This window comes from Neofelis nebulosa, chromosome 9 (assembly GCF_028018385.1).
Source record: "Neofelis nebulosa isolate mNeoNeb1 chromosome 9, mNeoNeb1.pri, whole genome shotgun sequence".
In the NCBI taxonomy this organism is placed as follows: Eukaryota; Metazoa; Chordata; class Mammalia; order Carnivora; family Felidae; genus Neofelis; species Neofelis nebulosa.
In genome coordinates this window covers 93,384,991-93,407,186 of record NC_080790.1, presented here as the reverse complement: position 1 = coordinate 93,407,186, position 22,196 = coordinate 93,384,991, and the positions used below count along the sequence as shown (strand labels likewise).

Below are 22,196 nucleotides of genomic sequence, written 5' to 3'. Positions count from 1 at the left end.
AGAACTCTTACAACTCAATAATAAAATGACTAATAACTAAAAAAATAGACAAAGGATTAGAATACAAATTTCTCCAAAGGAGATACAGAAATGGCCAGTAAGCACTGAAGATTTAAGTGAGGAAGCAATCACCTTTTCGTAATGCAAAACAAAATCATAAATTAAAAAATCATTCTGGACTGGGGCACTGGGTGGCTCAGCTGGTTAAGCGTCTGACTTCGGCTCAGGTCATGATCTCATGGTTCATGGGTTCGAGCCCTGCATCGGACTCTGTGCTGACTGTGCAGAGCTTACAGCCTGCTTTGGATTCTGTGTCTCCCTCTCTCTCTGTCTCTCTCTCAAAAAAAATAAACATTAATAAAAAATTTTTTTTAAATCATTCTGGACCTTCTGGGGTCCAAGTGAAAACTGTGTTCATTCCAGTTTCCTGGAAGCATGGAGTGCAAATGTAGTGTGCTTAAGCAAAGCCACCTCTCACTAATTCTTCAAATACTGAGTACCTGCTCTACTATGTGTGGTAAGCTGGCTCCTGTTAAAATTAAAAAGAAAATCTTCTCCCAACCCAGAAATCTTCTCCATAAAGGTAGTACACACTTTTATTATCAAATAAGCATTAAACAAGAATGTGATGTGCATCACAGGCAATTGACAGAAACCTCACCCCTTCATGTTAGCTGTTACATACATATTTTCTGGTGTGATCTGTTTCATATATATTCTCAACATAAACAGTAATAACTAGTCCCCCAGTAAAAGGACTAGACAGCACTACTGATCACATGTAGTTCACCCTCTCTACCTGGTGACTGGGATGACCATCTAGGTTGGCTATTTAGTTTATCCAGAGGAAAAAACACGCTACTCATGATAGGAGTTAGTTGTGCAACTTGGAGCAAGGCGCTCACTAAAGTTAGTGTCCTAGGAAACTGGGAGATTGGGTGCTCTCTCTCTGGATGTTTACACTGCAAACAGCTGGCTCCAGGGCCCTGGAGCAAGACTCTTCTAGGTTCTAGGTCTTAAAGCTGACCCAAGGCCTAGGTAGTCTTCAAAAGGACTTAGGTACATTTCAAAGAATACTTACAATGATCCCTTTTCTAAACTAAATGTTGAAAGAAAAAGGAGAGATAAATATTTTCAAAAGGAAGAATTAAGCATCTTATTTTTTAAATGTCTGCTTTACAGTCCCACACATCACCAACACATCCTGTAGGTAAGACGACGCCCAGTGCATGGTTGGCCACAGAAAGCGGGAACAGGACCTCAAAAATCTTTAGCGGTGACTCGAAGAGGGAAGCCAGGGTCTGGATTGAGAACTTTAAGTTTAGTTTAAGACAAGTCTTCCAAAGCAGGATTTTGATTAAGACTGCACAAGGATGCGTGGCAGCAGAAAGGTTTTGGGCTTAAGTGTTCGAAGACGGAGCATGAATTCTTTCCACCCAAGGGCGGCAGGGTCTTGGGAAGCTCTGTAATGACCACGTGCGAGGCTGCAGACTTCAGGGATACTACACTGCACGCTGTAGTAAGGTGTGTGGTGTGCTCTCGGCTCTCGTGAGCTAGGGGGAACCCTGGGCCGGGGCCGTGAGGAAAGAATGCCTGCCGATCACCCCGGCCCCTCGCCAACCCCGTCCAGTCGCACGTGGAAGTCCTTTGTCCGCCGCCCACCAGTCCCAGGACGCGCGCGGGACGCCTGCCCCTTCCCGGTGCCGGGCAGGCGTTGCAGACGGTCCCCTACTCCGCATGGCTGACCCCACCCGGGACTGTGCGCAGCACAAGGGTAGTTGGCGCCGCGGACTAGCGACCCGAGACGAACCTGAACGTGACCACGCCCCCGCCCCCACGCTCACGTGACCTTCTGGGGCTGGCCCAGCCCCGCCCCCGCCGCGCCGTGAACACCCTGTGAGACGCCTTCGCGGTCTTCTACGCAGGCGCAGATTTTGGCTCGCGGCGGGTGACGCAATCCCGAGCGGACTGAGAGACTCAGGCCCTAAGCGTACGTCGAATCACGTAACTTTCCCTGAACGGCCTCCGCAGTCGGACGTGCGCGCGCAGCCCCTCCCCCAGCCGCGGGAGGGGGCGGGGATGTCTGGGGTGGGGCGGGGCCTGCGGCAACCAATCGGCAGCGTCCGCGCTGGTGCCGCGCCCCGCCCAGCCGGCCGTCGGTCCCCCGGGGCCTGGTCCGGCCGACGCGCGGTGGCTGCAGCGGCGGCGGCGGCGGCGCCGGCTGGGAGGTGAGTGTGCGGCCCGCAGGCCCTGCGGGCTCCTCGCCCCAGCTGCTGCCTCCCGACTTGTCCGCATGCGGGGAGCGGGCCGGCCGCGCGTGCCCTCCGGGAGGAGCCGCGGGCCTCGGGAGCGCAGGAGCCAGGGACTGCCGGGAGTCGGAGGTCCAGGCCCGGTCACGCGGGCGCCGTGGACGCCCGCGGCCCAGCAACCACCGAGTCCATTTGCAGCGGGGGTGTGTGTCCCTCCCTCGGAAGTGTGCTGGTCGGAGGGGCGGAGGAGGCGGGGGCGTCCTCCGTTGGAGCGCGACGCCCACCCGGACGCGGCTGGGCGGGAGCGCTGCACCCTCCCCAGTGCGGAGGGGCCTCGGAGAGCCGCCGCCTGGAGCGCGATGCTCGAGACGGAGGTGCGGCCGGGTGCCATTCAATTACAGTGGGAGATGCAGCTGTCACCCAGGCCGGAGGATTCCTGTCGCCATGATCACTGCCTTTCCTTCCTGTGCTCAGACAGGATGGGAAATCTTGCTCAGAAATCATTTTGTTGATAGACTCAGAAATTACTATCAGGCCGCCTCTATGTTCACACGTCTGCCCGAGGTGCCGTTTGGCAGAGGTTTGGGAAAGTGGAGGGCTGCTGGTGAGTATGGGCATCATGCTGAGCAAGCCCTCTGCAGCCATTTCTCCCAGGCTGGGGCTGGAATGCATGACAGTCCTTGGCCTATTGTTCCCCCCAACACCATAACTCTTTACCTAGGCTTATCGGTGTTTTCAGGTGAGTGCTCAGGCTTCCTGGATGTTCTTGTTACAGTTGAACTCTCAGAGGGCAGTCTTTTTTCATGTTTGTGGGGGGCTGGTGTTTGTAGGGAGCAAATTGTAGTGCCAGGTACTGGAAACAGTATCACTGGTGGGAATAGAGAAGTGGAGAGAGGTCAGGCTGGTTTTCCAGGGAAAATGAAGACAAGTTCTGCTCTAGACATGCTGAGTCTGAGATGACATCTAAGATCTGGCTGAAGGAGGACAGGTACTTTGGATGGGTGCTGGAGATTTAGGAACTAAAACATACTGGGAAGAGGAAGGGAGATTCAGGAGCATAAGCTTTCTATGAGAAGAAAGCACATAGTCAGAGAGTGTGAGGCGAGAGTAGTGCCAGTCAAGCAGAAGTGACCCATGATGGTGTGGGGTGCCATGGAAACCAAGGCGAGAAGACCTCTGGGTGGGGGTGAAATCTGCAGCATCCACAGCTGTGGAAAAACCTAGGGAGGAAAAGCAGCTCTTTGCATTTGGCATGGCTGAAGTGAGGGGCCTGATGAGCAGTTTCAGTGCAAGTCAGTTCCACCAGGCCAAGCCTCAAACCTCAGTCTCAAGGTTTACCTTGTTCCTCTTCTGTGAAATGGGGATAACAGTAACACCCAGGCCTAGGAAGCCAGTAGCAAGTAGCTTACAAGTCTCAGGTGCCCTTGTAAGCACTTGATATGCTTGTACTCACTGAAGCCTCGCATGGCCTGGCAATCTTGTACAAAAGAGCAGACTGTATGTAGTTTAGAGAAATTAAGTTACTTGGTCACTAGCACAGCTCCTGAAAGTATTCTCATAAAGTGATAGGAATTCAAATTATGAGGTGTTTAGGGGTGCTGGAAATGGCCATGGATTATGGACTGCTTTTCCATGAAGTTTTCCTCATGGAAAGTAGTTATTTAGTTGGTTGTTTTCTTTTTTTCAACGTTTTTTTTTTTATTTTATTTTTGGGACAGAGAGAGACAGAGCATGAACGGGGGAGGGGCAGAGAGAGAGGGAGACACAGAATCGGAAACAGGCTCCAGGCTCCGAGCCATCAGCCCAGAGCCTGACGTGGGGCTCGAACTCACGGACCGCGAGATCGTGACCTGGTTGAAGTCGGACGCTTAACCGACTGCGCCACCCAGGCGCCCCTTAGTTGGTTGTTTTCAAAGGCAGACATGATTCTCTAAGATTTGTTCTCAGTGGCAGCCATGTGTTTTGTTTTAATTATTTGGTTTCTTAGTCAAATCAAAGAGCTAGACATTATTGTTGCAGTAAATTCTATTACAGTTTTGAGGTCTGGGTCTATAAGGAAGGTAGAAAATGTTCTAGGTATGCAAGTTCCTGCCAGAATATATTTCATTAGGCCTCACTTTTGTCATTTATGGTTATCCCTGGGAGAAATCTTAGTATTATTTCTTTCATTAAATATTATGAGGGTACATCAAAACTTCACTTTAGAAACCCGCTAAGAAGTGGTATGATTTGGGGTCACCTGGGTGGCTGAGTCGGTTAAGCGTCCAACTCTTGATTTCGGCTCAGGTCATGATCTCATGGTTCGTGAGTTTGAGCCCTGCATTGGGCTCTGCGCTGACAGTGTGGAGCCTGCTTGGAATTCTCTCTCTCTCCCTTTCTCTCTTTCCCTAGTCTGCTCATGCTCTCTCTCTCAAAAATAAATAAGCTTTTAAAAAAACGTGGTGTGATTTATATCTTTATGTGAGGAAAGTTGGGTTTTGGTTGTTAATCAGCTCCTATCCTCTAGAGAACTGAAATAATTCTAATTTTTAATCCTCTTGCTTTAGTGGTTGCTCATGCATGAATAATTCTTGCTTCTGTTTTCAGAGCTGTTTTTGGAAAGAAGAAACATGGAAAGTGGTGCAGTTCTGCTGGAATCCAAATCCTCACCATTCAACCTTCTGCATGAAATGCATCAGCTGCGCCTTCTTGGTCACCTGTGTGATGTGACTGTCAGCGTGGAGTACCAGGGTGTCCGTGAAGAGTTCATGGCTCATAAGGCTGTGCTGGCAGCCACCAGCAAGTTCTTTAAAGAAATGTTTCTTAACGAGAAGACTGTGGATGGTACGAGGACTAATGTCTACCTAAATGAAGTGCAAGTTGTTGACTTTGCTTCATTTCTTGAGTTTGTCTACACTGCGAAGGTACAGGTAGAGGAAGATCGGGTGCAGCGAATGCTGGAAATGGCCGAGAAACTGAAATGTCTGGACTTATCGGAAACTTGTTTTCAGTTGAAGAAGCAGATGTTAGAGTCGGTACTTCTGGAGTTGCAGAACTTCTCCGAGTCACAGGAGGCAGAAGGGAGTAGTGGCTCCCAAGCCACCATTGCCCCTGACCCCAGGGCAAGTCCCACCGTGGACAGTCCTCTTGCTAACGGCCTCGGGGATTCCTCAGATCCCCCAGCAGAGACAATCAGCAATGGTGTGTTGCCAGATATGCCCCCCAGGAAGTCCAAGGAGAAACCAGACAAGAAAAAAGATGCAGTCAAGCCTCCCTACCCAAAAATCAGAAGGGCCAGTGGAAGGCTGGCTGGAAGAAAGGTGTTTGTGGAAATCCCTAAAAAGAAATACACAAGAAGGCTCCGGGAGCAGCAGAGAAGTGCCGAGGACAACATGGGGGACTACTGCAGCCCCCAGGACCCTAGCCCGGATGCCATGGGTGCAGAAATGGAGCCCGTCACAAAACATGAAGAATGTGGCACGGCAGTGGAAGCAGTGCAGGTGCTGCCAAAAGTGGGTGGCCGGGAGGACGCAGGCCGTCGGGAGGAGGACGAGGACGAGGATGAGGAGGGTGAGAAGAGGAAGAGCAACTTCAAATGCACTATCTGCGAGAAAGCCTTTCTTTATGAGAAGAGCTTCCTGAAGCACATCCGGCACCATCACGGAGTGGCCACCGAGGTGGTTCACCGCTGCGATACGTGCGGCCAGACCTTTGCCAACCGCTGCAACCTCAAGAGCCACCAGCGCCACGTGCACAGCAGCGAGCGCCACTTCCCATGTGAGCTATGCGGCAAGAAGTTCAAGAGGAAGAAGGACGTCAAGCGGCACGTGGTGCAGGTGCACGAGGGTGGCGGCGAGCGACACCAGTGCCAGCAGTGCGGCAAGGGCCTGAGCTCTAAGACGGCGCTGCGGCTGCATGAGCGGACGCACACGGGCCACAAGCCGTATGGCTGCACCGAGTGTGAGGCCAAGTTCTCTCAGCCCTCGGCGCTGAAGACCCACATGAGGTAGGGCCATGGCCACCAGCTGAAGCCGCTGCAAGGGTGCTTTTTACCTGGGATGCAGCCTCTTGATGTTCTGGAGACAGGTGTCGAGAGATCGAGGTAGTTCCAGGGTTTGACCAGTGTGGCCACATCCAGAACATTCTGTATCTTAATCTGTGCCCTCTAGAAGTTGGGGGGGCTGCTTTCGGACCTCTGAATTCTATTCCTGAGTAGAGGTGTCTTTTCATTCAGCCTTCCTACAGGTCCCAGGCTGATGGCTGTCCCCCTCACCCTGTGCCCAGTGCCAGCACAGAAGCCTGGATACCGAGCCCTGGCCCACCCAGGCAGAGGCCACTGGGAACACCAGGTCTACCAGTCTGGTTCTGCAGCCATGCAGGCCAGGCTATCCTGATCTCAGAGTAGCCTCTGGAACTTACAGTGCCACCATGCTTGAGGGGCAGTTGAGCTCATCACCTTCATTGCTCTTTTCCTGACTGTTTATTTAGAACTTGGGCCTGTGACCAGCTGGGTCCCATGGTCCCACTAACGACCTCAGTGAGAGGCCATTTAGGGCTTTAAGACATTCCTCTGGTCTTAGGTGTTTGTTCTCTGGGCTTGGAAAGTGTGCTGTTGGTTAGCCCAACCTCCAGAATCAGGACAGTGTTTTCTGTTCATAATTTCTAAAGTGTAGGTGGGGTACACCAGTTTTTAAGTAGGTGTCCTTCCAGGCTTCACTGTTTATGCTTGAAATCCAGACAAGCAGTTTCTCCTGTAGTACAGACCTGCCGTCAGGCCGGGGCCAGTCTTTGGGGCGGTCACATGGCATTCATTGTCTTTTTACTCTATGTGAGAAGTTTAAAAACTTGGCTTAGGAAGTGCTTAGAGAGTTGTGGTCGATGGCTACTACATACTAGTTGGGAAACTAAAATGCTGAGGTGTCCTCCTCGGGAACCAGGCTTCTTCAGCATTTTGAGAACCGTTCTTTCTGGCCCGGTCATTTTTGTATATGTGCTGCCGAAGCGAGCACTGGCCCGGTCATTTTTGATCATGTGGTGCTTTGTCAGCCGTGGTCCCCAAGGTGTCTGTGGTTGATCACTCTCACGAGGAAGCTTTATACAAATGTGGCCCAGCACCATTCAGTAGTTAAGAAGGCGTGCAGAGGTGCGTGTCTGCCAGCCATGCAGTGTAAACCAGAGGGCGGTGAGGGGCTGTTCTGCGCCCCTCCCCCCGGGGAAGTGTGGCAGCCTGCTGGCCCCTGCTGGAAATGGATCTGGGGACAGAGGTCACGGGCCTGTGTCTTTCCACTTAGGCCATTCTCATTCGGTCTCTTGGAATAACCACCTTTGCAGGCTACAGTGGAAATTGTATTGCAAAGTCGGCTTTGAGATACATCCTAAGTTATCATCTGAATGTTGTACTTTCAGAATTCATACAGGGGAAAAACCTTTTGTCTGTGATGAATGTGGTGCAAGATTCACTCAGAACCACATGCTGATTTATCATAAAAGGTGTCACACAGGTAAATACTCAATGCTGTTGTGATTGAATGTCTTTGTAGCTGTAGAAGAAACTGCCATTTAATTTAGAAGTTGGCATCTCCCAAAGTGGTGCAGGCTAAGGCCATGATATAGCTTTTCCATCTCATAAGTGAGCAAAAACGAGTAAATAAAATATGCCTCTGCCCCTGGTGCTGGCGTGCTTGAGGTAGCGGCCTGTGCACACTGGGAAGTGGAAGGTGGCAAGGGAGTCTTACATATGATGAGGTATGAAACAGTTCCTAGTGTTTTAGCCCAAAATTCCATTTCTAGGAATCTGTCCTGAAGAAATTGTTCAAAATATGGGAAAAAACTATATGCTGTCACCCACCTACTTGCTCTTTGTAATAACAGAGCAATGGAAACAACCTGATTGTCCATCCACAAGGAAGTGGTCCAGTAAACTGGTAAATCCATCTCCTGCCGGCTCCTGATGGGGTGGCTCTCAGGGCTCTGAACGTTATGAAAAACGCCTGTGCCCGGATGTGGACTGGAAAACGCACAATTATGCATACAGCTAATCCCAGCTACATTGAAAACCTGCACATAAGAGACTAGATGAAAACAAATTTCTATGATGTATTAGGTAGTGGGATTATCTCATTTCTATCTTCTAAATTTTTGTGATGTGATTTTATTATGTGATGCAGAAAATGTAAGTTGGCTTTATTCAAATTCAGCACAGTAATGCTGAGGTTCAGAACCTTGCTGTATACAATACAGAATCTAACTATTGTATGCTGCTGTTACCATACTAACCCAGTTCTTTCTTACTTGCTTGCATTTTAAAATGTTTATCTCTAAACACTGCCATATGAGCCTCAAGTTCAAATGCAGGTGAAGCAGAGCCAAGGCATTTAATGATGTGAATTACTGAGACTGTGAAATGAGAATCAGTGCCTCATGGAAGATTGGGGGTGGAGGTGAGGTCAGGCTACACTGAATCATTAAATAAGCACTGGTCATTTGATGAAAATAGTAATGTATTTGGGTTCTGTTAAAGGCAGTATTTTTATTTTGTTGTTTGTGAAATCAGGGGCACATCTAGTAATCAGATGCGTTTGATTTGTGGGATTAAAAGACTCAAATTATACAACATGAAGTGGGAACATTTTTCTCCTGTTATGTACTCTAGTCCAGGTTGATGGGAGTTGCTGCCTGAGAGCAGCTGTGCATACGTAGCCATGTAAACTTCCTATCCTCCCAAGGGGGACTTTTGCCCTGATAAAGTGCCAGAGGAGTGCTGCTTTGCAAAATCCAACAGTTCCCCCAAAGAAGTTGTAAAATTTGTTTGGAATGACTGAATTTCCAAAATGTGGGCTGACTGAATGATCTAATTCTAGGCTAGTGGAATCCTTCTTGGGATTTCCAAGTGTATTTTACGTGAACTTTCAGCAGATAGCAGACATCTTACACAAATAGGTGTTTTATGACAGTTTTAACTAGAAGATGTAACGTGCTGCCCAGCACGGTGCTTTCGAGTTCATAGGTGATCTAGAGTGTGGGCCAACTCTTAGAGTGTTCTGGTGCCTGTATCATTTCTAACTTTCTGTTTTATCTTTTCATGTAGGTGAAAGACCTTTTATGTGTGAAACATGTGGCAAGAGTTTTGCTTCTAAGGAGTATTTAAAACATCACAACAGAATCCATACTGGATCCAAACCCTTTAAATGTGAAGTTTGTTTCAGGACTTTTGCCCAACGGAATTCGCTCTACCAGCATATTAAAGTCCATACAGGTATGGCTGGAATGTAGCCAGGGAAGGGAGTTCAGTGTGGCAAGAATAATATCCCAAAGGTTTTAGATTCACTAGAAAATCATTTGGAGTTGAGCATTGTTTTGTGTGTTGTGATAGCATTTTTAAATTTCTGAGTTTCTAGTTTCTGCCTCTGACAAACTGAAAAGGTATGAATGTTTGAATGTGTATGTGGATATGTGGACATTTGAACTTGGGGTAATGATCTACATGTTAGTGTATACACACACGCACAAATTCAGTTTCAGTGGGACTTGGAATTTTATATTCTGTTACTGTGGAAAACAGGTGAATTTCTGTAGATGTAATACCAGCTTTTGGCTTTGGCTCTCTTTGGGTGTAGGCCATAAACTCCTCTGTTATTCGAGGGATAGATTTGTACTTGTCAGTCGACTCTCCGGTCATTCCCAGCGCAGCCTTCCTCCTGATGCTTTCTTTTTTTCTTTTTCTTTTTTTTAAAAGTTTATTTATTTTGAGATAGGGCGAGCAGGGGAGGGGCAGAGAGAGAAAGAATCCCATGCAGGCTCCATGCTGCCAGCGCAGACCCCAATGCAGGGGTTGATCCCAGGAACTGTGAGATCATGACCTGAGCCAATATCAGCTGGACGCTTAACTGACTGAACCACCCAGGCACCCCTCTGCTGATACCTTCTAGTGGGCGATTCCAGAGTGTATCAGAATTCAGTACAGTAGGCTGGAGAGATGAACCAGTGGTTTTCTTCTCTTCTGTCTCAGGGGAACGTCCTTACTGCTGTGACCAGTGTGGCAAGCAGTTTACCCAGCTCAACGCTCTCCAGCGTCACCATCGCATCCACACAGGGGAGAAGCCGTTCATGTGTAACGCGTGCGGGCGGACGTTTACTGACAAGTCCACTCTGCGGCGGCACACCTCGGTAAGCAGTACTGTAGCTTCGGAATGACAAATCTCTGGGCCCCACATACCCTTAACTCTAGATAGTCAGAAATGCTGGTCATCGTTCCATAAGGTGGTTATAGAAGACAACAGGTCTCTCCTTTTCAGGTTTTCTCTTCAGGGTGTACATTCCCAGTGTGAATGAAGAAATGAGTTTCAGGACTCTAAAGGCACAATCTATGATAAGTACTTCCTAACAGTAACAGTGGTGGTAGAAAATGTTTGGCCATTACTGAAAGGGTATTTTGTTGTGGTAGAAGCAAAATTAAGTTGAAAAGAGACCATTGTTTTAAAAGATGTACTTGGGGCGCCTGGGTGGCGCAGTCGGTTAAGCGTCCGACTTCAGCCAGGTCACGATCTCGCGGTCTGTGAGTTCGAGCCCCGCGTCAGGCTCTGGGCTGATGGCTCGGAGCCTGGAGCCTGTTTCCGATTCTGTGTCTCCCTCTCTCTCTGCCCCTCCCCCGTTCATGCTCTGTCTCTCTCTGTCCCAAAAATAAATAAAAAAAAACGTTGAAAAAAAAAAAAAATTAAAAAAAAAAAAAATAAAAAATAAAAGATGTACTTGTTCTTGGGGCACCTGGGTGGCTCAGTCAGTTAAGTGTCTGACTTCCACTCAAGTCATGATCTCACGGTTCGTGGTTTGAACCCCGCATCGGGTTCTAGGCTGAATGCCTGGAAGCTGCTTCAGATTCTGTGCCTCTCTCTCTCAAAAATAAATAAACATTAAAAAAAATGTAAAAGATGTACTTGTTCAGAGACACGTTGTGATTTTTGTTTTGTGTTTGATTCGTAGATACATGATAAGAATACTCCATGGAAGTCTTTCCTTGTTATTGTAGATGGCTCACCCAAGAATGATGACACACACAAGACTGAACAGCCGGACGAAGAATACACACCATCCAAACTTTCAGATAAATTGCTGTCTTTTGCAGAAAATGGCCATTTTCACAACCTAGCCACAGTCCAAGCTAGTGTACCTGCCGTGCACGAGAACAGTTCTGCAGACACAGCTTGCAAGTCAGATGATTCTGTGGTGTCTCAGGACGCTCTGCTGGCCACCACCATCAGTGAGCTTAGTGAGCTGACTCCACAGACAGACCCGATGCCCACACAGCTTCACTCTCTGACCAACATGGAATGAAAGCTTGGAGTCACCTGCCAAGCACATCCTACGCTGCGTCTCTGTGTGAGTGATCACTGTACACAAGTTAGCATCGGGGGCCAAGACCAAGAACTGTGTGGGCAAAATGGGCAAGAATAGCTTCTGCACATTTTCCTGAATCTCTGCTAACTTGCACGTCTTTATCAAAGCATTTTTAGAGCTTTCCCTTAAAAATCCCAGTCTGCATGACCTCAGCTACACTTGATCAAGAAACAAGGCAGTTAACATGACCTCACTTAATCCTGGTGCAGGTTGTATGCATAACCGTTCTATTGCTTGTCTTGATGTGTATGAAGTTTGGACAACTACATAACTATAGGTCCAGAGCCCTGGCCCAGCTTATAAAGTTAGTGTTGGTGGTCTCCCTCGTCTCTCAGCCTGCCTTACACTTCAGTGTGGGTTTATTACTCTGATACCTTTAGGCTATTAAGCTGAAATAAAACTGGGACCATGTTTTCAACTCTTTCCTATTGAACTGAAGCAAGTCTGATTTGCTCTGGGGACCCTTGAATGGGACTGAAGAAATGGACAGTTGCATCCATTCCCTTCCACCTCTTGTTTTCTAGGCACTGAAGAAGAAATGACAAATTGAACGCTTGCAGAATGGCTTAGTATACTCTCTACTCACAGCACATATGCAGCTAGGAAATTGGTCCTGGAATAACTGCTAAAATGAAATGTGGCTGGTGGGTTTCATTCCTAAAATCTGATTAGGTAAAAGCTGTCCTACCAAAGATTCTAGCAGCAAATGGTATAGTTGTTTTGCAGAGGTGTAAAAGATTAAGCAAGAGGATTTAGAACACTTGAAACATCATGTAGTCCTTTTATTCACAAGTAGCAATGAGGTGGTCTGGCACATCTTAGAACACAGAGTGTTAGTATTTTTTGCTAGGTATTCTTGACTGACTCCGTGATGTTCAGAAACCCAGAATTTCTCATTCATGTATCAAGCGCTTGACACAGGAAAGTAATTCCCAGAGTTTCCTTGGGAGCACGTGAGCATGTAGCAGAAGGGACCAAAGGTTTGGAACTCATCTTTGATTATGCCTTAAGAGTGGATTGTGAAGAACCAGTAACTTTGTCTTATGTGCTTCTGAGGCTGACTCGTGCTGGCCTTTTGCTCAAAATGAATTTGCAATGAAGATAACTCTGCTGTATTTGCTAAGCCTGATCCTTGGTTCCAGTGGCTTGGGTATGTTGCCACACGCTAAGTGCTTTGATTCACGTGTAACCCTAAACATGCTAATGTAAAAAGAGAATCCTGAAGAATTCTTTTATTAGTTGCTATTTTTCCTACATTTTAATTTATTAAACTTGCTGTGAAAACATACACACTTTCTAAGAGAAAGGCAGTTTATCCTGAGTTCCAGAATGAAGTCACACCTGCACTATGCCAGAGACTAATGCAGGAAGACATTCTCCCTAAATGCTTACTTTGTTCTAACTTGTGACATGTTAAACAGGAAAGCCACTCTGAGATGTTTTAGGTGCTGATAAAATGTTTCACACTTGCTCTTGAAAATCACAGTACTGAATTTTCAATGATAACATGTGGTTGTGTTTATAGAATAAAAGTGATGTCACACAACCAGTTTTGTTCTCGGTTAGAGAATGAGCCTGCCCAGCTGATGTACTGTTTCATGGGATAAAGTCATCTTAATGAGAAGGAATTTAAATAATAGATTATTTTGTTACCTACTGGAAGAAATTTTGTCTTGAATTTGTTTCTTTAGAAATTCTACAAAAAGTCATTTACTGTGTTAATAAATGTTTGCTTTGTAAAAAGTTTTGCAAATCTGAAGTTTATTTCCGCAGTTAGAATTTAGGCTCTGTAGAAATAAGATACTTAATTGAAACAAATATTTTCTTCATTTCATGGGTAATGAAATTCAAAATCAGGGCCTGTAGTCCTAGGATTCGTCTCCATAACTATCTGCACTGCATATGCACTCTCCACGTGAACACCTGGCTGTGAGGGACACTGGCCTTGGCATGCAGGGGTGGTAGCTCGAGCAGCCAGGACTCTGGCGTCTGCACAGAGGCCTCTTCAGTGTGATGTTACAGTTCCCATCACAGATGTGTCTCCAACTAGACCTGTTTGTCTTCCCAGGATGGTAAGGCTGCCTGGGAGAGCAGAAAAATGAAAAAACCTTGTAGAAGATCCAGCACAGCGGGATTTGTGGGGTGTTGCAATTTCTTAACCCAAGTACAGTCTTGCTGGGAAAAAGCAAGGCTACCCTCTGAGTATGTCAGTCCCAAATGTGTGATTAGGAAAGTGTCTTGGGTGCTGGTGCTGCTTGTCCCAGAGCATCATGAAAGGTGACCAAGGGGATGATTTATTGCCTTCCCAACATTTGTGGGAAATACTCTCAGTGCAAACTCCCAAGCACTCTGTTGCCTTTGCTTTTACCAAAATTTGCTGTACAGAATTTGAAAAAGAAAGCCATGTGGTGGTGGTGGTGGGTGGGGAAGACCTTTACACTAAAGTTGACTTTAACAGAAATGTGGTTTTGCTATAGGTGATAATCCAACAGATTTGAGTGTAAATTATAATTTAGTTCTAACCTATTAAAATCTTAAACCTTGCCACACCACGGACATTTTCTGAGACCAAATGAGCGCTTGTTCCCGAACTTGATGGTGTTCATGTTACTTGGAAGTTAACAGTATTATTTTGATGGGGAATACAGGGCCTGGGCACTCACACAAAGGGCCATTTGTACACCTGTACCAAGGTGGGCGTACAGAACTGGGCAGGCTACAAACGGCTCCAAGGGCCACCTGGCAGATCATCCTAGCAGAACCCCAGAAACCACCCACATACCTCTGCCTGTCTACACAGGGACCCTTACCACAGCAGCTCCCGTTAGGAAAGGGTCCTGGGGAGAGACACCTGAATGAGAACTAAACTAGAATGATCAACAACTAAGAATGCCTAGGCTGGACAGCCTATTCCGCCATTCATTTTTAAAAATTTGCTTTGAATTCTCTTTAAACTGTTGTGAATATTCTTATGGACCTGACCACTCTTCTCGGAGGGGAGGAGCCGGTCTGCAAGAGGCCTTGTCCCCAAGGGCATCCTCTTACTCCCCAGAACTTGAAGCCCGAGTGGCCCATGGGCTTGCTCCTCCCCAGGGGCACGTGTTGTCCCTGTATAGACATTTGCAGAGTGACATGAACACCCACACTGCACAGAGGTGAGGGGCTTCAGAGTTCCTCACCTCCCCCCACAACAGTCTTCTAGGAACCTGCTCTCCCTGCACTTGGCAAGTGACTGTGGCCTAAAGGGATGCCGGCAGGAGTCCTTCCCCTGGCAGCCAGAGGGATGGTACCATGCAAATCCAGGGACTGCGTCTACAGGCTGAAACCAGGGCTGCCGCCAAAGCCTCTGCTGGCAGAGATGCCCCAGGGCAGCAGACCTCCACCAAGTGAGGGAGGTTGGGCAGAGCCCAACTCGTGTTTGGATGGAAATTCAAAGAGCTTAGAGAATATTAATGCCCATTACCTTAACCTTAATGGGAACAACTTCAAGGAAATGAAGTTTGATTTGTTTAAATTTATCTAGAAAAGACCCATCAAAGTATTCATAATTTCCACTTTATTTTCTGTACAGGGTGATGTAAAACATACATACTCTTTCTGCTAAGGTAGAGTGATGGTCACACGGTTAGTTTTCATAATATAATCCTCCACCCGAGAGGTCAAGGGAGGAGACCCCGTGATGGCCGGCTCAGCACGTGGCGGCGGGAGCCTGCTCTGGTCCACAGCTCACACTGCAGGCAGGCGGGTCGCGGGTGGCATGCCGTGCTGCCGGGTCCTCCGACGGAAGCCACAAAGGTTTGCATTTGGACATTTTAAATGCACAGTATCAGAGGATACAATAAATGCACACACTTTGGTTACAGGGATGTCATCACGCACGGTCACAACTGTGCAAAAATACTGTTTTCAAATCATTAAATAAAAAAAGGAGGAACTCACATAAGCTATATAAAAATGTTGCCACAAAAAGCAAAGCTTTCCTGTAAGAAATTGTGACTGACTCGGACTATGAACTAACCCCCAATCTGCTAAAATACAAGAGCTGGAACATAAATACTCATTATATTTTGTTCATAAAGAATATTCTGTAACCCCTGAAAACTAACTCGGGCCTCAGTCATGGTACTACCCAACGCTGATGGGACATTTCAAAAGAAGGAAGTTTGGGTAATGTTAACAGGACTGTTCTCATTTTCCTTTTATTTTCTGGCAGTTCTGTTCTAGCCATTACAATTATTTTAACTCTTTTCATGTAAATATTAAACACAGAAAATTATTAACTCAGCCACTGATCCCTGTTTACTTGTTTACTTCAATACAAACAAGCAACTCTCCAACTGTTTTCACAAACCACCACTTCCTCAGACAGGGCTTGTAGGGGCCACAAGCGCAGGGAAAGGAATTGCCTTAAGAGAAATCATCTTGTTCTTACTTCAAGTGGTCAGGCCAGAAAGTCCTTTTAACAAGTGAAACAAACCTTCACACTAGTGATTAAACAAGCACCTGGCAGGTAGGATTTAAATGCTCTCCAGGTGGGAAAGACTCACAGCCTGAGGACACAGGCTAGGAAAGCACTCACCACGCCTCACTTTCACACAAGTGCATTCAGCTGGCTGTGGAACAGACTGAGCATAGGAAACCACCCTGTGCAAATCATTTCTTCATAAGAGATTCCAATAGGAAGTGAAGAAAGTAGCAAATGGGCCATGTTCTCAATTGTACCATAAGTGATAGCCCTCTTTCTTGTAAGAATCCCAGACCTTTGGAGGAAGGAAGGAACACTCATCAGATTTCAGGGCCAAAGGCAAGAGTGTACCATGGCTTCTGACCTTCCTCTCTAGCCATCACTGACCTTTCTCCCCACCAGGCTACCTTGCACAGGTGACCCCACAACTGCAGCCAGGAAATCCTCAGCCACCTGAAGGACAGCCTCCACCACCAGGACTCAGCTGGCCCTTTCCATCTTCCTTTCTTGCTATGTTCTCCTTCATCCCAGCCCAACCTGCTTACCACCCCCATGCCTTCCTTCTCTCTCAGCCCCTGGACTGGCCACACCCTCTACTTCTGCCCAGCCAAAGCCTACCAATCCCAGCTGAGGGACATCTAAAAATGAAAACACCCTTCAAATTCCAGTTACTATCTGACCTAACATGGGGAATTTCATTATCTGTATTTAATGACAGCAGCATAATTTAGAAAGACCCCTAAACTAGTCTAGGAACAAATGCATATCAAACTTAAGTCATTTAAGCATAAGAATACACACAGAGAAGATTCAGGAAATAAGAGCATGTCTAAAGCCACAGAATGTAAGCTTATAAGTCAATAGAGCACATATTATGTAAACCAAAATGATACAACTAAATTAAAATATACAAGCTCAAACAATTCCATCAGCCAAGAGGCAAATCGATCCTCCTCAGAAGCTGGTTGGCCTTCTTCCCTAACTGGACACACAGTAAACCCCTGTACCTGTACTTACCCCACCTAACCCAACACATTCAACAAATGGGTAAAATAATGACTGTTCTCTCAAGCTCTGACCTAGATAAACCCCAGCTCTGATGAGGAATCACATGGCGGGGGCACAGCAGGCACCGTCTCAACGTGGGCAAGTATCTGAACATGAAAATAAAAGGGACATGCCAATTGAATCACATTTATGTGAATATAAAGAAAGGATTCCACCCCAACAAAAGGTGGAAACAAATTCCAGGAAAAGGAAAAATTGTTTCTTATAGATCTTACATGTGTGAGTGAGTACAAATTGGTCAAACTCACCCTGACATCCACCCATACATGTAAGCAAGCCCTGCCAGGAAGCTCCCTTTTCTCACAACGTAAGTCAGCGCTGCTGACAGACCCTGGATGTTCTGAATTTCCTCATGCACATCAGCAAATACAACAATATAAAAAGCAAACACACTGGTCACTAGCACCATCATAAGAATCACAACAACAAATAAACAATTTCTAATAAGTGAAGTCATAAAACTCATTCCTAACAGCCATCCTGAACTAATAAACATGTACATTTAGAGAATACATCCAGGTACGAATTTATAGAAAACAGGCAAAGCATCTATTACCATGATTAGGTTTGGTACTCCAGTCCAAGAAAATGACATAAAAATACGTGGCAAAGTTAAACATGGGCTCTGCAAATATCAAAATGATAGGAATAAGATTGTGAAGTGGTTCTCAAAAAACCATGGGGGCTCCAGTGAGCATGGAATAGCCTATCACACCTAAAATATGCACAGGACCTTCCCAGCTGTCTGCTTCACAAAGACACAAACACAGGGAGCTTACACACATACACACACGGTTTGGCTCATATGCAAAGAAGCCATTAAATGGGCATCCCATAAAGATCATGTGGCCCTAACATGAAACTAAAGAGGAGTCAGCTGCATGCCACAAAGACATAATGTTCACTTTAGGTCCCCGTCTCCTTCTCCATCCCCTTGGATGGACTTTTTGATACGAAGCAACATGGTCGTAAGCCACTGATCCAAGCGAGATATTGAGTCAAATTCCTTCACCTAGTTTAAAGAAAGAGGAACAGGAATTATTCCATGGAAATACAACCAAACACACAAAAAAATAATGCCCCAGGCTGTTTAAATATTTCCAGTGATAATCCTCCAACTTTTTTTCATTTAAACCTTTCATTCCAGTTTATAACTTTCATCTAAAAATAATATGTTTTTTCATTATCCTGGGACTATTTTGGTGGAGCTAGCGACAAATTCCTGTGCTTTTTATACTGCTCTGTATGCTAACATGCTAAACTCCTAACCACCTTTATAATTGGAAGAGCATACTTCATGTGACAAAGGAAATGAGACTGTGTATAAGAAGAAAATGTGGAAAATTACTGGTGTTGCATGCATGAACGTGCTTGCAGACACAGAACATGTGAAAGCAGAATCCCTTTAACTCATTTCAATGCATTACCAAAGAGTGATATCTTAACAGGATGTGATGGTTTGGTAGCAAAAGTTAAATGGGAAAATATTCCTTTCTACTATCACTTCAAAGCCATGATGAATAAATTAATGGAGGATACTGAGAAATCTGCTGGATTCTAAACACAAGATGGCAAAAGACGGGAAAATAGAAAACTAATGAGCACAAAAAAAAGTCTTCCATTTTTTTTTATTCCAAGAATATAGCAATCTCTCACTGCTTTGTTTTTATATTTTAAGCTATATTTAACTGATTTTACTTTAGTTATTTATAGATCAGGTATTTTCAAAGGAAAACATTAAAATAGCAAAGTGTAACAGTTTATGATACTCTCTCTTAAATTTGTCTCCCAGCTAAACTCAGCATGGCTAATGGAACTGTCTAATTGTAAAGGTTTGTGGGATATATAAAACATGACCTTTGGAAAATACAACTTGGGTATATTGGATAAATGTTCAAACAAATGTTCCCCAATCCCCATTCCAAAGCATTTATACAGGAAAAGGAAAAGAAGTTTCTGTAATTTAAACTTCAAAGAATGTACTACATCCCAAACACATAACTTACTGCTTCAGTGTAAGCTTCACTGTTCTGTTCTTCATGAGCTTCTAGAAGTTTCTGGTAGCGTAAGTATGGAAAGGTTAGTTTGATAGGCTAAACAGTCCCACCCATGGATAGATACTTCAAATATAGAAATAGCCTTAGTATCACATTAACTGATGTTGCCAAACACCTTACAGAATTGAGGAAATACTCAAATGTAAGCCAAGAGCTACCCTAAGGCAGGGACCCAGTTTTTGGGCTAACATTTCCGAGCTGCCTGGGTTAGAACACAATATTTCCGTCCTTGACTCTGGTGGCATTTGAGACCCACTCTGCAAAGGCAGGAGAATGCCAGCGCTCCTCACAGAATTAGAACTTCACTTCAGATCCAATCCCACCTGACAGCAAAGACTGTTTTTCTTCTTCAAATTGTGATGTTACTTACTTTCAATAACTTACATTCTCTTGAATCAGTAAAGGCTGGAAACATTTCCTCATACTTCTCAAGAGCAAGCTAAAAGAGAAAAAACACTTGTTAATGTGTGACTTGCTGAATCAGGAAATAAAGCACTTTCTATCTGAACATCCTAGTCCTTCAGTAAGATCTACCTGAAGCCTACTTAGATGTATAACAAGTATGCTGTTATACTATCAGCACAGGAAACCTATTCAATCTGAATTACCAACTTCAATTATGAATACATTTCTAAACTAATTTTTCTGTATTAGGTTGCTGTAGAGATGACAATGTGGACCAAATCTAATTCTTTTTATTAGTTTATTTTTGAGAGGCAGAGAGAGAGAAACAGAGTGTGAGTGGGGGAGGGGATAGATAGAGAGGGAGACACAGAATCCGAAGCAGGCTCCAGGCTCTGAGCTGTCAGCACAGAGCCCGATGCGGGGCCCGAACTCACAAACCGTGAGATCATGACCTGAGCTGAAGCCGGGCACTCAACTGACTGAGCCACCCAGGCGCCCCACCCAATCTAATTCTTAAAAACAAACAGACAAGGTGTCCATTTCCATCCACTACACTGTCCAGATTGCAAATAAATCCCAGTGAGACCTTGGCTGGAGGCTGGAAGGAAGGACACCTCCCCTTCAGTGGCTTCACTTCCGCCCTCCCACCTCCAGAAGGACACAGCAAGGATGCCCAAATCTCTGCCTCCTGTCTCCCCAATCCCCATTCCAAATTGATTTTGGAGTTTGAAAGAAAGGATGTTATTCTACTTTTGCTTTTTCCCCCTTAACCCCCTAATTTCTTTAAAGTAAAACTACTGAAGGGAATGTGACTACCAGTTTGGCAGCTGTAACAAGATTACAACTGGGATGCACAGCACAGTATTAGCATTATTATTATTATATTAATGAGGGCAGCTTGGTCTTGTTACAACCACTATCACCCAGTGAAGCACACCACGAACGACAGGGGGCCTGAGACTTGTTCTCATGGGTCAAGTGCAGCAGAAACTGGCACTGCGGGCCTCCTTACCTTGGCATTCAGCTCATCTACTATGAAGTGACAGAGGGCCGCTTTAAAGAAGTAGTCCTTTGCACTGTACTTCAACAAAGGATTATCCATAGTGTTTGCCCCAACCTAGGCACAGAAAGCAGAATTAGATTTCAAAGGTTTACCTTCCTATTAGGCAAACTGATCCTCATCTACCCTTTAGAAGACACTTGTTTTATCTTACTTACATCAGTTTAGCTATAGATACATCCTTTTAACCCAGTATCACACACTAGGAAATTCTACTAGACAAGAAATGGAATTTAATACATAAAGTGCTAACCTGTTAAAAATGACCCAGAAGACTATTACTTTCAGGAAGACGGAATAGACATTATTTTTCTCCATCCCTCCTGCTAAGTGCAACTAAAAGCCCCATTTTATATAGAACCAACATAAGGAGACTGAAAGGAGGAGACACGTGGAAAACACAGCACAGGTTCCCTGCGTTTTCTTTTTCTTTCATATATCCTGGACTTGGAACAAAAAGTTAGCAACCCATAAATGCCACACTAGATGCAGCAAAGAGAGAGAGAGAGAGAGAGAGAGAGAGAGAGAGAGAGAATATACAAAAGTTTGCTTTGTCTAGCTGAAAGACCAAGAAAGGGGGAGCCTAGCAAGACAGAAAAGTTTAGGAAGTTACTGCTCTACTCCAAATACCACAGAAAACTGTGGCTCCACCCCCACTCACTTCAGCGAAGACCCCAGACATAGCTAAGATGTCCATCCTTCTGAGACTGCAAGGGAGATCCCCAAAGCCCTGCCCCCTGCCTAGGTGGCTTCACAAAGGCCCAGTAGGGAACCAAGCCTTTATCCCCACCAGCTAGTAGTGGCCCACCCTTCACCCCTGCTTCAAGGCAGTGGAGACCTGGAGACCTCCTGGGGAGCCTGGGCCTCACTTCCACCCAGGAGGAAGGAGGGAGGGGTCATCCCCCATCTCCCAGCAGGTGAGATGTCAGAAGAGGCCTATGGAGGCTTACAACTTCCACCACCACCTGGCAGAGCAACCCCAATATAGTATTGGTGGCCGCCTCCACCCAGCAACAGTAGTGACGTTATATTTCAGACGTTAATGGAGGCCGAGTGGGGACTGAGCCTCAAGCTCCAGCCGGCGGCAGTGAAGTGACAGGCCCCTACTGCAGCCAGAGCAGGGTCACAGGACACTAGCTGAGAGGAAAGGTTTAAATAGGTTCCAGTCCAGTTGTCAACAGTAACTCACTCACAACACCAAAAAAAGAGATCTTAACCTGAATGGAAAACAACAACCAAAAGATGACAGCTTTGAGGGGATAGAATTGTTAGAATTACACAACAAAGATTTAAAAGGAGCCCTAATAAAAATGCTTCAAGCAGCAATTACAAAATAATGCTTAAAACTAAAGATAAAACAGAAAGCATCAACAAAGAAAAAGAAATTTCTAGCAGAAAAAAAAATCCATAAGATATAAAAAAAAAAAAAAAAAGTAGAAATTTCAGAACTGAAAAACACAATAACCAGTATAAAAAATGGATAGGCTCAACAGCAGAATACATGGAAAAGAAGAATCAGT

At 45.7% G+C, this 22,196-nt stretch overlaps 2 protein-coding genes across 10 annotated transcripts in view; one reads left to right on the top strand and one right to left on the bottom strand.

The window, feature by feature from the left end:
• The first annotated feature begins 2,103 nt into the window (after positions 1-2,103).
• GZF1 (GDNF inducible zinc finger protein 1) lies at positions 2,104-13,364 on the top strand. Of its 2 annotated transcripts, none has more exons than XM_058684718.1 (6): positions 2,104-2,228; positions 4,836-6,234; positions 7,635-7,729; positions 9,316-9,483; positions 10,237-10,394; positions 11,208-13,364. In XM_058684718.1, exons 2-6 carry the CDS (start codon positions 4,859-4,861, stop codon positions 11,556-11,558), a joined length of 2,148 nt encoding a protein of 715 aa, XP_058540701.1. In that variant the 5' UTR covers positions 2,104-2,228; positions 4,836-4,858; the 3' UTR covers positions 11,559-13,364. The 2 variants fall into 2 exon arrangements, with proteins under 2 accessions (XP_058540701.1, XP_058540700.1); XM_058684717.1 differs by lacking the exon at positions 2,104-2,228 and adding an exon at positions 2,577-2,853.
• Positions 13,365-15,160: 1,796 nt separating this feature from the next.
• The window catches only part of NAPB (NSF attachment protein beta), a 41,059-nt gene continuing 34,023 nt past the window's right edge, over positions 15,161-22,196 (bottom strand). For 4 of the 8 annotated variants that reach the window (XM_058684720.1, XM_058684722.1, XM_058684719.1 and 1 more), the window contains 4 exons: positions 20,629-20,733; positions 19,582-19,650; positions 19,161-19,211; positions 15,161-18,166 (listed from right to left, as the gene is read on the bottom strand). In XM_058684720.1, the coding sequence (XP_058540703.1) occupies positions 18,056-18,166; positions 19,161-19,211; positions 19,582-19,650; positions 20,629-20,733 (336 nt within the window). In that variant the 3' untranslated portion in view covers positions 15,161-18,055. The remainder of the gene's footprint in view (positions 18,167-19,160; positions 19,212-19,581; positions 19,651-20,628; positions 20,734-22,196) is intronic. The other 4 variants (XM_058684725.1, XM_058684721.1, XM_058684723.1 and 1 more) reach the window with 4 other exon arrangements.